General features: G+C 40.3%; 1 protein-coding gene across 4 annotated transcripts in view; it reads right to left on the bottom strand.

Annotated features, from left to right (window-relative positions):
* Positions 1-1,184: 1,184 nt before the first annotated feature.
* Positions 1,185-14,774, bottom strand: part of ercc6 (excision repair cross-complementation group 6) — a 62,994-nt gene continuing 49,404 nt past the window's right edge. For 2 of the 4 annotated variants that reach the window (XM_057848078.1, XM_057848081.1), the window contains exons 16-22: positions 12,685-12,804; positions 9,336-9,430; positions 7,684-7,829; positions 7,189-7,614; positions 6,949-7,111; positions 6,799-6,877; positions 1,186-3,617 (exon numbers count right to left, since the gene is read on the bottom strand). In XM_057848078.1, the coding sequence (XP_057704061.1) occupies positions 3,174-3,617; positions 6,799-6,877; positions 6,949-7,111; positions 7,189-7,614; positions 7,684-7,829; positions 9,336-9,430; positions 12,685-12,804 (1,473 nt within the window). In that variant the 3' untranslated portion in view covers positions 1,186-3,173. Of the gene's footprint in view, positions 3,618-6,798; positions 6,878-6,948; positions 7,112-7,188; positions 7,615-7,683; positions 7,830-9,335; positions 9,431-12,684; positions 12,805-14,774 lie in introns of all 4 variants that reach the window. The other 2 variants (XM_057848079.1, XM_057848080.1) reach the window with 2 other exon arrangements.

The following is a 14,774-nucleotide window of genomic DNA, read 5'->3' as shown; positions in this document are numbered from 1 at the left end:
TGTCTAGAAAAAGTAAAGCAGCAGAGTGCTGAAGAGGTGAAGGAGAGATGGAAGTTGTGGAACATGAGCAGAGGTGAACTGACTATCAACAAGGGATGTCCCAATTTTGAATACTTGATGGATGACCCCCCCTTTTTCTATTATTATTATTTTTTTTTTTACCAGAATCTTATATTTTGGTTTGATTATATATAGTTTAAAGCGATATATCTGACTTTTTATGATGGCTCAGTAAAAAAAAAAAAAAAAAAAAAATGCTCCCTCGCCATTGCTCCAGTATTGTATTAGGCAAGGGTTTGCATCAGGACGGTAGGGACATAACACTACCAACTTTTCAGGATGCTGAAATTGTCCCCACCAACTTTTAAGCAACCTTATGAGCATATATAACTGAACCCTCTATTATAAGTAATTTTGTCTTCCCAAAAATGTCAAGCTAGAATTGACCCTACCATGATTAAGTGAATTATTTTTCTTTATGTTAAGACTTACATTTACCTATTTTTTGCTGAATGTGCCGATCTATTTCCCCCCCCTCAAATGTACACTTGACTGGCTGATGACTTGCATTTATTTATTTTCTACATTATCTATTTTAAAATATTGGTTCAGTCAATCTATTTGGTCTTAATAATGTCTGGTCCCCAGCAGAAAGTGTACATGCTGGGTATGCTGTTATATCGTCCCTACCAATGCTACACCCTTGGTATTAGGTCTAGGAACGCCCCGGATGAATAGTAAAAAATAAATAAATGAATTAATTGAAGTATCTATTTGGGGGGGGAATCAATTATTTAAATAGGAATAAAAAGCCATGAGAAACAAAAATATTCTAAATAAAATCAAATAAAAAAAATGATTGAAAGAAGATAACAAAGTCAACTCGTGTATTTTGCTCTAGAATTTTATTATTATTTTACCTCACAAAGCTTAACTCTTTGACTGCCATTGACAGCAAGAGACATCCAGTCAATTTGTACTTGGAGGGGCTGGAAGCAATCATTCTATCGCTGTTGAAATTGACTGGATGTCTATTACTGTCACTAGGTCTTTTCAATATCAATTTACCTCTTTAACAAACTAACACCTTACATACAGTTGTGGTCAAAAGTTTACATACACTTGTGAAGAACATAATGTCATGGCTCTCTCGAGTTTCCAGTTATTTCTACAACTCTGATTTTTCTCTGATAGAGTGATTGGAACAGATACTTTCACAAAAAACATTCATGAAGTTTGGTTCTTTTCTGACTTTATTATGGGTTAACAGAAAAAGTGATCAAATCTGCTGGGTCAAAAATATACATACAGCAACACGAATTAGCAATTTCTTGTGAGTGATTATTGACTTGAACAATCATTGACTTGAACAAGTCAGGAAAGTCACTTGGAGCCATTTCAAAGCAGCTGCAGGTCCCAAGAGCAACAGTGCAAACAACTGTTTGTAAGTATAACGTGCATGGCACTGTTTTGTCACTGCCACGATCAGGAAGAAAACGCAAGCTATCACCTGCTGCTGAGAAAAAATTGGTCAGGAGGGTGAAGATTCAACCGAGAATCACCAAAAAGCAGATCTGCCAAGAATTTGAAGCTGCTGGAACACAGGTGTCAGTATCCACAGTCAAGTGTGTTTTGCATCTCCATGGACTGAGAGGCTGCTGTGCAAGAAGGAAGCCCTTGCTCCAAAAGCGGCACCTTAAGGCTCGACTGAAGTTTGCTGCTGATCACATGGACAAAGATAAGACCTTCTGGAGGAAAGTTCTGTGGTCAGACGAAACAAAAATCGAGCTGTTTGGCCACAATGCCCAGCAATATGTTTGGAGGAGAAAAGGTGAGGCCTTTAACCCCAAGTACACCATGCCTACCGTCAAGCACGGTGGTGGTAGTATTATGCTGTGGGGCTGTTTTGCTGCCAATGGAACTGGTGCTTTACAGAGAGTAAATGGGATCATGAAGAAGGAGGATTACCTTCAAATTCTTCAAGATAACCTAACGTCATCAGTCCGAAGATTGGGTCTTGGGCGCAGTTGGGTGTTCCAACAGGACAATGACCCCAAACACACATCAAAAGTGGTAATGGAATGGCTAAATCAGGCTAGAATTAAGGTTTTCGAATGGCCTTCCCAAAGTCCTGACTTAAACCCCATTGAGAACTTGTGGACAATGCTGAAGAAGCAAGTCCATGTCAGAAAGCCATCAAATTTAACTGAACTGCACCAATTCTGTCAAGGAGTGGTCAAAGATTCAACCAGAAGCTTGCCAGAATGTGGATGGCTACCAAAAGCGCCTAATTGAAGTGAAAATGGCCAAGGGACATGTTACCAAATATTAGCGCTGCTGTATGTATATTTTTGACCCAGCTCACTTTTTTCTGTTCACCCATAATAAAGTCATAAAAGAACCAAACTTCATGAATGTTTTTTGTGACAAAGAAGTATCTGTTCCAATCACTCTATCAGAGAATAATCAGAGTTGTAGAAATAACTGGAAACTCGAGAGAGCCCTGACATTATGTTCTTCACAAGTGTATGTAAACTTTTGACCACAACTGTACTCAGTGACCCTGGACTGGCAGTGAATAAGTTAAGCTAATAATAACATTTGAATAGATGTCCATTGTAGTGACCACTGCCCCTAAAACGGTTGAGGAGTACAGAACATTTGTTATTTGTCTCATAAAGTGCCAGTGGTGATGTCAGTCTTTTCACATTTTTAACCATTTGGAAGTTAACCATAACCAGCTTGATTTAAAAGCTTTATAGTTGCATGTTGCATTTTTAGTCCTAAATACAGTACAAAATTATCACTTGAGGTGTTGTTTCATAAAAGCACCCATTCCTCGATAAATATTTAGATAATTTTAGGTACGACTGGCGCACATAAAGTAAACTGTAGGTTAAATTCAAGTCTAAACAGCAAATTGTAGATAAATACAAGACAGGAAAGTATTGGCACAAGTGCTTGAACAGGCACCGGAGTGGATTTCCATTAAAAAAAAGTGTCATTGTAAAAGTGGATGACTTTGATATGTCACAATAAGACAACTGTTTACAATAGATTTGACAGTAAGAAACAAAAAAGTATAAAATAAGTAAGTACATCTCATATCGTTTCAAGATAACGGAATGGATTCTGTTCAGTTTTGAGGATCCACTTTGGTGTATTATTTGAGGTCAGCGGAAGTTCTCCTTGAGCCTCCAGAGGCCTTCCTGTCCGGAACGCCTTTGGAAGTCACAGATGTTCCTGAGCAGCTCTCTAAAGATGGGTGCCTGCTCGGGGCTCAGTTTGGGTTTGAAGTACTCCAGCATTTCCTGCGTGCTGGCCTGCCCGTTCACTCGCGCCTGGAAGGCAACAAAGTTGCGCAGGTCGACCAGCAGCTCATCATGCTCGGTTTTCGGAGGGGGATGCGAGCTCCCGGCCGCTTCGTCTTCTCCGTCTTCTTCTTCCTCTCGTTGGCTGGTGGAAGGCAAGCTGAGGTGGTTGCGGTTTCTCATCTGCGCCAGCAGGGCGGACGAGGATAGCGGGGCCGGACTTGAATCGTTTTCGGCGACTTCCCCGCTGAAATGAGCCCCGGAAAGAGGCTTCGTTGACTTTGTCTTTGCTACAATTGCGGCATCCTAACAGAGAAAAAGCACGTTGACATGGTCAAATTCAGTATTGTTGCAACAACTAATGGATTAAATAGAATAATAAATTAGTTGCCAACAGCTATGAAGCAGTCCCCTTTGGGTCCTTGTTTGTGTGTAATTTGAGTGATTACAGCAAGAGAGAGAAAGTTCACTCCTGCTGTTGTGGGGTTGCTAAATCAAAATAATTACAAAGTGTCGAGAGTTAGATTGTCTTTTGTGTTGTTAGATCCAGTGTGCCTCCATCAGAGGTGAGTACATAAATCCAATTGTATTGTTTGTATTCTTTGTTGATGATGTTGATGTTATTACTTAGCACGGAGCGCCAAGCTAGTTAGCGACCATGCTAATCAGTGTCTGTTTATATTGTGTTTAGAAGCAGATAAACACTTGAGTTATTGTTAGATACTAAAGTTCTCCTTTCTTTTTATATAGAAACCACACATATAAACCCATTCTTATAACAGCTTAGAGTCTCCTTTCAACACAAACTCCCATTCAAACTGTAAAATTGTCATACAAGATAGTGTGCTTTGAAGTTGGATTTGTATTTGTGAACAACTTTTTGATATATAAAACATTATAGTCTGCCTCCAACTTCTTCCATTTTGTTGTTTAGTTGGTTTCAAGACAATAAAGGAGTCATTTATATTTATATCAGCGCTTTGCACACAAGAAAAAAATGTCAATCAGGAGCACTTTTTTTTTATTTGAATGAAGAGGACTTTTGTCTGATTTGTCTACTTTTATGTTTTATACTCAGAACCTTTATGAGGAACTAACAAGTATTATGTACTTTTCTACACTATAAGCTGCATCAGAGTATAAGGCACACCTTCAATGAATGGCCTATTTTAAAACAGTTTCCATTAATAGGGTGCACTGAATTATTAGGCGCAGTAGTAGTAGTCGTGGTTGAGTTGCGTTATACATCCACTAGATGGTGCTGTGCATATCATGCAATGGTTAACCAATATTGATCAATATATAGGGCACATCGGCTTATTAGGCGCACTGTCTGCTTTTGAGAAAAATTGAAGGCTTTTTACGTGCGCCTTATATTGTGGAAAATATGGTACGTCAGGAAGCTGTAATAAAATATTATCTTTTAAGAAAATAGTCATCCATTTTGTCGTCAGTGTTACTTACAACATGCCGAAAACAACCTCAAGTTAAATTGTGAAGGTAATTGGAAAAAAAGTGACATTTATCCAATTATGCAATTAATTGTGTAATTAATCGACCGATTAACTAATTATAAAAATAATCTTTAGTTGCAGCTATACAGAGAACGCTACAACAAATACTGAATATTTTGTCTTCTAATTGAGTTCAAACTATTCATTCTATTTGAACTAACATCATCACCTTGTCAAGAGTCAAGAATCTGCATCAGACAAGGTGATGATGCTGGAACTTTTGTTTGGTGCTGTTCCAGTGAGATTTACAAAGAGGAATGCCTGAAGAAAACAAAATTCCCTCAGTCCTTGATGATATGGGGCTGCATGTCAGGCAAAGGCACTGGGGAGATGGCTGTGGTTAAATCTTCAATAAATGCATAAATTTATATTGAAATTTTAGACAGCTTTCTTATCCCTTCAATTGAAAATATGTTTGTCATTTTCCAAGATGACAATGCACCATGCTACAGTGCTTAAACTGTTAAAGCATTCCTTGGAGAAAGACTCATCCAGTCAATGTCATGGCCTGCAAATAGCCCAGAGCTCAACCCTATTGAAAACATGTGGTGGAAATTGAAAAGAATGGTCAACAGCAAGGCTCCGACCTGCAAGGATAATCTGGCAACTGCAATCAAAGTTGATGAATAATCAACTCATCAGGTCCATGCCTCAGAGACAGCAAGCATCATAAAAGCCAGAGGTGGTGCTACTAAATTCTAGGGATGTGTTTTGATTGTTATTTTTCTTTTTTGTTTCTCATGATTCCATATTTTCTCCTCAGAATGGATTCCATATATATATTTACCGCACTTGCTCTATAAAAGTAACATTTACTGACCACCGCAATGGTTTTATTCATTTCTTTTAGTGTTTCTGAATGCTAAAGAGTTGGACGTTTGAACTAAATCTTTTCTAGCTTTTTATCTGAGTTTGTTCTACATGATAAAATGTCTGAGTGAGTGCTCGCCTGAGACTGGTGATTCCATACTTTTTGCAAGGGGTTGTAAACATCAAGCAGATGTTCATTTTCAGAGGCGTAGCAAGGGTCCCCGGGGGCCCCAGGCAACAAGCAACATGGGGCCCTTCTGAGTCACGTGACACACATACATACTCGCACAGTATAATGAACACAAAGGTGGAGGGGTGGGATTGCGCGCTGTGTGCACGTGCGGTCATCTTGGCCATAAAAGTGGCGAAAACTAAGCACTTTAACTGACTCCTATGGATGTACTTACATTCGTTCGTGGACGCACACATTTTAACAGGTGGCCGTCCTCTGCTCGAAATGCGCACCTTACGCCTATTCTCGCTCCCAGAATACACAGCGCTTGTGACGTAGGAGAATAACAGGACTGGTTGCTATGGTAACATACGCTTACCCAAGGAACCTTGCTAAAAGGAGTATTAAAATTGCTAATAAAATCGTTTAGGATTATTTTAGATGCATATATGTTTTATTTTTCTTATAGAGTATTCGACGAGGAATACAATAGACCTATTAATAGACTTTTTTGGAAAAAAAAAAAAATCACCATTTCTTTTAGTAGTCACATGAATAATGAGGTGGCCTGTGAAAATCAACGTAAAACAACTCGGCAAGGACTTTCCAGAGAGGACTTGGTGAGTCACTTTTTAAACAACCATGTGGTATTAATAGCTGATTGGACTTTCTTAAACATGTATAATCTACTTGACATGGTTAGTGCTGCTCGGGATTGACAACAGAATCGTTAGATAATCTGCCAAATGATTCCATGGTATTAAAACACGCTTCTCGCTGCGACAGTGCAGTTAAGCTGCGTGTGCTAAATCTGTTGGCCCTCTGGGGGCCCCTAGCCAATTGCCTGGTTTGCCTAATGGAACGTGACACCTCTGTTCATTTTGATATATTCCTAAAAGTTGTGGGTCAATAAAGCTTTTGAGTTTTGTTGCTCTGATGTCCAGCTTTAAAGCTGCCCTAAAGCTGCCCTCACGGTCCAAAGAACTGTTACCTTGCACTTGTTCAAATCCGGAGGCGTGTGCACAGATGGTCCGACCAGGAGCGAATTCTTCTTTTGTCCAAAGCGCTTCCTGGAGAGCAAAGGGAGCCTGCAATTAGGTCATAAAAGAGCAAGGGAGAAGGTTCGACTGAGGGTCCGTACCGTGCGAGCGGCGCTCTACTAAGGGCCAGCCTGCACTGCTGACGAGACACTTTGAGGGCCCTCAGGGCATCTTTGGCCACCTTGTTAGCTTCTGCCTCGACCAGAACGTAGTCAGGATTTGACGAATCAATGATGGAGTCGTGCTGCATCACGCTGTGTATTCCTGAGAAGACATGGACGTGATAAGCATTTGCACACACAAAGCGTGACTTTTCCAAACAGGACGAGTTGATTTTGTACCAGACTTTTTGAAGAGCTTGGATAAAACGTAATCGTCAGACTTCTTCTGGTCGTCAGCTTGCTCTTCGGCTCCCTTGAAGTCGCTCTTCTTTACCAAATGAGAAATGCGATGGCCCTCGAAGCGGGCGTCCTTTTCACGTCGACTTTGTTTACTTTTGTGTCTTTCCCCATTTCTGGACTCACAGTGCTTCCTTTTCTGCCTGCGCTTCAGGCACGTGTCATTCTTTAGTTTGGAGGATAAAAGTGACTCTGCGTCCCGGTCATTTCGATGTGTTTCGCCATCCACGGTACCATTTGATTGACCCTGAGATAATTGTCTACAAGTAGCTGCTGAAACATTGTCTGCATCCATTTCCTTCAGGTGGGATTTGGAGTGTTTCAGGTTTCTTTCAGGTTTTTTCGGCGCCTTGACGTCAGATCCCGTCCCTGTGATGAACCAAGCGAGAAAAATGTGTTCAGGGAATGTGTTGCCGAGCACACTTAACAAGTGCGTACCTGCGAATATAGCGCTGGTCTCTGTTCCCTGCTTTTCATCTGGGTCAGCGAGAGTGAAGAGCTCGTAGATGTCGTTAGACTTGAAAAAGCGCCGCTGTTTGGGGTCCTTCAGAACACGGTTGGTCAGAAACTGTTTGAAAATTTGCCTGAATGGTACCGACAAAAAAGCTTTGGATTTAAGTATGTTCATTTGCTGTTTTATACCTACAGTGATGGCCAAAAGTATTGGCACCCCTGCAATTCTCTCAGATAATGCTACAATTTCTCCCAGAAAATGATTGCTGATACAAATGCTTTGGTAGTAATATCTTCATTTATTTTATTTGCAATGAAAAAACACAAAAGAGAATAGAAAAAAAAATCATTATTATTCTACACAAACCTCCAAAAATGTATCGGACAAAAGTATTGGCACCCCTTGAAAAATAATGTGATGCTTCTCTTATTTGTGTAATGAACAGCACCTGTTACTTGCCTGGGCCACATAACAGGTGGTGGCAATAACTAAATCAAACTTGCGGCCAGTTAAAATGAATTAAAGTTGACTTAACATCTGTCCCGTGTCCTTGTGTGTACCACATTGAGCATGGAGAAAAGTAAGAAGGCCGAAGAACTGTCTGAGGACCTGAGATGCAAAATTGTGAGGAAGCATGGGCAATCTCAAGGCTACAAGTCCATCTCCAAAGACCTGAATGTTCCTGTGTCTACCGTGCGCAGTGTCATCTATAAGTGTAAAGCCCTTGGCACTGTGGCTAAACTCCCTAGATGTGGACAGAAAAGAAAAATTGATGAGGGATTTCATCGAAAGATTGTTCGGATGGTGGATAAAGAACCTCGAATAACATCCAAACAAGTTCAAGCTGTCCTGCAGTCCCAGGGTACAACAGTGTCTGAATGAAAAGGGACTCTATTGTAAGATACCAGTCAAACATAGCGGAGGTTCCCTGATATTTTCGGGTTGCTTTGCTACCTCTGGCACTGGACTGCTTGACCGCGAGTGGCATTATGAAGTCTGAAGGCTGCCAACAAATTTTGCAGCATAATTTAGGCCCAGTGGGAGAAAGCTGGGTCTCCCTTAGAGGTCCTGGGCCACCCAGCAGGACAATGACCCAAAACACACTTCAAAAAGCACTAGAAAATGGTTTGAGTGAAAGCACTGTAGACTTCTAAAGTGGCCAGCAATGAGTCCAGACTTGAATCTCACAGAACACCTGTGGAGAGATCTGAAAATGGCAGTTTGGAGAAGGCACCCTTCGAATCCCAGAGACCTGGAGCAGTTGGCCAAAGAAGAATGGTCCAATATTCCAGCAGAGCATTGTAAGAAAATCTTTGATGGATACCGGAAGCGGTTGTTCTCAGTTATTTTGTCTATACATTGTGTTACCAAGTATTATGCTGAGGGTGCCAATACTTTTGTCTGGCCCTTTTTTGGAGTTTTGTGGAAAATGATAATGAGATTTTTTTTCATTGTCTTTTGTGTTTTTTTATTGCGAGCAAAATAAATCAAGATATTACTACCAAAGCATTTGTAATTGCAATCTTTTTCTGGGAGAAATTGAGCATTATCTGACAGAATTGCAGGGCTGACAATACTTTCGCCCAGCACTGTAGTTGTCAGCTGACTCGTCCTGAAATCGGTGGCGATTGCTGACCTGTGGTAAATTTTCTCTTCAATGGTCCCTGCAGTGAGGAGCCTGTAGACGGTCACTTGCTGCTTCTGACCGATTCTCCAGGCACGTTCCCTTGCCTGTCAAACACAACTTCAACACTCATTTCAACTAGAACTGGAGCAATTTTGAATGGATGTCTGCTATTTCCCCGCTGATATTCAGGGTTTCGATTGACTATTTAAAACGTCGGTTTACCCTTTATAGGGCACTCATTTAAATCGGTGGCTGCCATTGACACCATTACATGTCCAGTCCATTTCGATTGCGAGAAAATGATCGCTTTCAGCCCTTCCAGGTAAAATAAGTTAATGGTATGCCTGTACATCATATCGTTTGAACATCGCTATTGCAATGTGCAACAGTCAAATCGCAGGACGTGCAATTGTTTTTTTTTTCACATGTAACATAATTTAAAGGGATCCTCGATCTTAAAGAAATGTAGGCTGTAATAAACCACTATTGTTCTCTTGTACTAAAATATGTTGTTAAAAACACATAAAATGTTAAATCAATGGAAAAAGTTTATAATATTTAGTACATATTTTGACCGATAGCTGGCGCCATGTTTTGCGAGCTCGGACCGATGACGTAGTTGGGACTTTTCCAATTGTGTACAACAATTACAACAAGGGGAGTGATGTGAGTCTCCACAAATTTCTTATTGACAAGAAGAGGATAAAGGTTTGGGAAAATGCCTGTAGACTGACAAAACATCCCGAAGACCCAAGGCTTTGTTCTCGCCATTTTTCTCCTACCACGTTCGAGGCTTTTAGTCCACGACAAATTATGGAAGACCTCACTGGAGCGGCTCGATATAAGCGGAGACTAAAATCAAATGCTGTTTCAAGTATTTTCCCTCACAAGAAGCCTCAACGCGCTTGGATAGCGAGTGAAATGTTTGCAATAAAGCGCCAAAGACAAGAAACTGCTGGCCGCTCTCTTAAGCAGGCAAGCCGCTCCTGTCGCTACAGAGGTAGGTGAACCGTCGGACGTACCGCTAGTCACAGAGGAAGCTAATAATTCACCTCTATTGTCAGTTCATCAGGCCGTAAGTGTGTCTGTTCAGTATTCACATTAATATGAGTGATGCTGCCCTGCCACTCAAACTGATCCAGACACGTCCGATGCAGCGGTACAGTGGCCAGCTGATGCGCGCCAAGCAATTAATATGGACCACCCTTACTAGACGTGAGTTGGATGTACAAGATATGGAGGACACTCGATCCCAGGATTTGTTCCTTTTAGATGACGAATTTAATGAGGACATTCAGCCACAACACGACTCCAATCCTGACTATCACACGTGTGCATTCATAGTTTTATTACCTTCAGTGAGAGTTTATAATGTCAATAGTCGTGAAAATAAAAATGCACGAATGACAAGGGGTGTTCAAACTTTTGGCCTGTACTGTATGTAAAGCACACTACAGCTCTGGATGCTTACATTCTACATAAATATATTGGAATAAGTTTGATCATGCAATAGCTCACCTTGAAGATCTGCTAACAAAAACTTCAACTTCTTAAGTTGTCAACCTCATACACTCTCTCGCTCTGTTGTCATTGAGACACACTTGCCGCAACGGCAAAACTGGTGATGTACAACTCTTGTCTTATCAGGTATTTCCTGCTCTGCATTTTCCCTTTGCTGCTTGTCTTGTGAACAACTGATAGTGCGTCCTGCTCTTCACTTTTCTGCTCTGGTTCAAATTGGAAGAGCAGAACCGACGACATGTTGGTGTAGGTAACCAGTGACACACTGGAAGTTTGGCAGCGGGCCATGTGACGTCACCGCACTGCGACGTCAACAAGAATGGTGACCTATCAGTTAAAATAATTTTACAAATTCTATTAAAACGAAAACATACAGAGGGGGTTTATTATCAAATTATTATAACTCATACTAACACTTATCTTTTAAGAATTACTTGTCTTTAAGATCGAGGATCCCTTGAACATACTTTTGTTTTACTTCATGAAAGCAGCAAGTGTGCAGATGCCGGATCCCTTTTATATACAGCAAACCAAGATTAAAGGGCATTATATGAATTAGGCATGTCCCTAATCCGATCAAGTCATCGGAAATCCAGCAGATCGCGCCATTTTTCAGAGGATTGTAATCGGATGAAAAGGACCAGGTTTTTAATTTAAAAAATATATTCATGTTTTTTTGCTTCATGCTGGTACAGCGCCATAGCCTCTCAACCTCCCTCCTGCTAGGTAGTGCGACCAAACTGTTGATCTTTGTCACCAGTGTAGCTGGCTTTTTGGTACTAATTGTTAACAATGATAGACAGGTTTGTTGCGTTGATCTGGCCTGAGAAGCCTCGGTAGCTCTATGCACAAAAGTATTAATTAGAGCTGGGGAAAAAATATCATATGGCGATATATCACAATCCTTTATGTAACGATCTGAGAATCGATACTTTTTATGAGGATCGATACTTTACATACATCTAATGTGCTGAGAGAATTCCATTAACAACAAAAGACTACCTATTTTGAAGTTCTTCGCCATTTGCATTTCGTGTAAAGAAAATCTGAGATTTTATTTGAAGGCCATATTGGAAATTTAAACAACAATCAACCACACAGTGATGTCTAAGAGCAGGGGTCTCCAAACCGGTCCTCGAGGACCGCTGCAGGTCCTGGTTTTTGTTCATACCGATCAAGCACAAACCTTTTAACCGATGTGGTTTCTACTAAAACAACCAGCACCTGACTGCAATCTACTGATTACACTTATAAAACAACAGATGGGTGAAAAGGTGTGGTCTTGTTTTGTTGGAGTGAAATCCTGCACACACTGCGGCCCTATGTGGAATAGTTTGGAGACCACTGTCTAAGACACAGGTGTCAAACCGATTCCAGAAAGGGCCAAGTGGGTGCTGGATTTTGTTCCAACCGATAACGCGCAGAGAGTTTAACCAATGAACTTCCTGCTGAAACAAGCAGCACCTGACAAAGTTTAACTGATTACACATGTAAAAGATTTAATTCGTGAAAAGGTGTCCTCTTCATTGGTTGGAAAGCAAACCTGCACCCACTTGGCCCTTTCTGGAATCGGTTTGACACCTGTGGTCTAAGAGATTACTGCCTATATTTCCCATCTTCTACTATAATCTCACATTATTTGGAAATAAACTAGGGAAAAAAGTTTGACAAAAAGGGAAACGTTATGACATTGCAGAGTTTGAACAAATTACAACAAAGTTTTGTTTGACTTCAGATGTGCTGTTTTCACTTTGGGATAATTTCCCCCAAGAGTTTTGCCTTAATTTGCATTGAAATAATAAGATATGATTGTGATAAAATGAGAGAAGAGGCCAACCTGCGTGTCAGTACTGGGGTTCCAGTCTGGGTCATAGATGATAACTCTATTGGCTCCGGTCAAATTCACTCCCAGACCTCCAACTCTGGTTGTCAACAAGAAGACAAATATAGAATTGTCCTGGAACGAAAGACAAATATGTATGAATAATGTCACAATCACTCTGATGCTATTAGGATAAACATTTTTGGGACTACAATTACCGCATCTGTTTTTTTTTTTTTTTACAAAAAATGTGACAAACACAAACCTTCAGCATGTGTAGTTTTAACTACTTGGTTCTTATTTTACCTTATGAAGTAGGCCAGTGTTTCCCAAACACTGTCTGCCAAGAAATCATAAATTGTAAAATTCTGAGAGAAAAGTCAGAATAATACGAGATTAAAGTCATTATCAGTCTTGTTTTCGTCAACAATGACAATAACAAAAGTATTTCGTCGACGAACCAGTTTTTTTCATGACGACGACGTCATGGTGACGAGCCAGAAAGGTGGCTTGTCAGACTACAAAATAACGAGACGAATGTCAGTTATAGTCTGACGAGGCGAAAATGCGACATGGTTTCTGCCATATGTTCACAATGCGTGACATTTTCATGTTGTACCGGAGTACATCAGCTAGCATCGTAGCAGGGTTGGGGTCGTGTCACTCTTGAGGCGATGTGCCTCCCTCACTCTCCTCACCGGACTTTGATGTGTCAAAAGCTAGGCTGCGCTCCATCTTGCTTGGTTGGAAACACTACGGTAAGATTTGTTTTTTCTTGGCAAGAGAGAATATGAAATGTTGCTCTTGACTTTAAAGGTCTGTGCCAATGTGATCATCACACACCAAATGTAACTCGACGCGTTAGCACAGCATTCGCGTTAGCATTAGCATCAACTTTAGCATATTGAGTATCCTCTTAACCCTTGAGAGTCGAAGGACGCGCCGGCGCGTCCTCAGCGCACGTCGTCTTTGAAGCACCCTCACGTTTTAATTACGTCACCCACATGCCGTTGGTTGGTCTCGTTTAAAGTGCGGAAGTTGCGGTTTACTCTCGTTATTATTTGAAGTCAATCGACCAACTAAAACGTGAGATATTGTCATTTAAGTTTTATAGTTTTATTGTCCTCTCAAAAAACATTAAAACGCTGCATGGATCATTTATGTCTATATTTCCATCATTTCTTGTCCTTTTTCAAAACGGAAGCTCCATGAAAAAAAACACAAATCAAACGAACCCTTTCGAAGTCACAGTGGAAGCACAAAATGCGTTTTTTTTTATAATTATAACTGACGTGCGAGGTTCCACCGAACGAGAGGGAGGAATGTTCTGAAGCAGTGAGGTGGCGAGCAACGGCCGTTTGGATCGAGCAGCGACTTTGTGTGACTTTGAGAATGAACGGAAAACTAAATTTCGCGCAAGCAATTGTGCTTTTTGATCAACTTGAGGAAGAGGATGGTCCAAATTCGTCATCATCGTCTTCTTCGGAAGAGTCCTCGAGTGAAGATAGTGACGGATTTGAACACGTGGGTGATGCCATCGACGAGCAGAGGTAAGCCAACTCACTTTTTTTTTTTAATGCCGAAAAAGTTTCTTTTGAAAGTTTCTTTTGATATTGCAAGACAAAGTTAATGTTGATGCAATATAATAGAGCTGGGAATCTTTGGGCACCTAACGATTCGATTACGATTCAGAGGCTCCTATTCGATTATAAAACGATTATTGATGCACCCCACTCCTTTTTTTTTTTTTTTTTTTTAAATTTTTTTTTTTTTAAATTTTTTTAGTTCCAAAATTGTTCAAAAATCCTCTCAGGCTAAACCTAACTACTATTTCAGTATCAAGTTAACATATAGCAGTAAACAAATATACAAAGATAACAGTAAATAAAAAACTCCAGTCCCCATTCTATATCAGCAGCTTTAAACTACTTTCAATTAATTTAATGTTGTGAATCAACCGTTAAAGTTGTTAAAATTGCTCCTGTTATTCCATAATTTCTCTTTTGTCTACTTTCAACATGTGAAAGTTTTAAAACTATTTTAAAGATAGATTCAAGTCAATATTTTACCGATTTAGGAGTATTTTAGATAAAAAGTTAATTAGG

This window comes from Corythoichthys intestinalis, chromosome 10 (genome assembly GCF_030265065.1).
Source record: "Corythoichthys intestinalis isolate RoL2023-P3 chromosome 10, ASM3026506v1, whole genome shotgun sequence".
Classification (NCBI taxonomy): domain Eukaryota; kingdom Metazoa; phylum Chordata; class Actinopteri; order Syngnathiformes; family Syngnathidae; genus Corythoichthys; species Corythoichthys intestinalis.
Note: the sequence above shows the minus strand (reverse complement) of the source record. Positions and strands in the feature narration are given on the sequence as shown.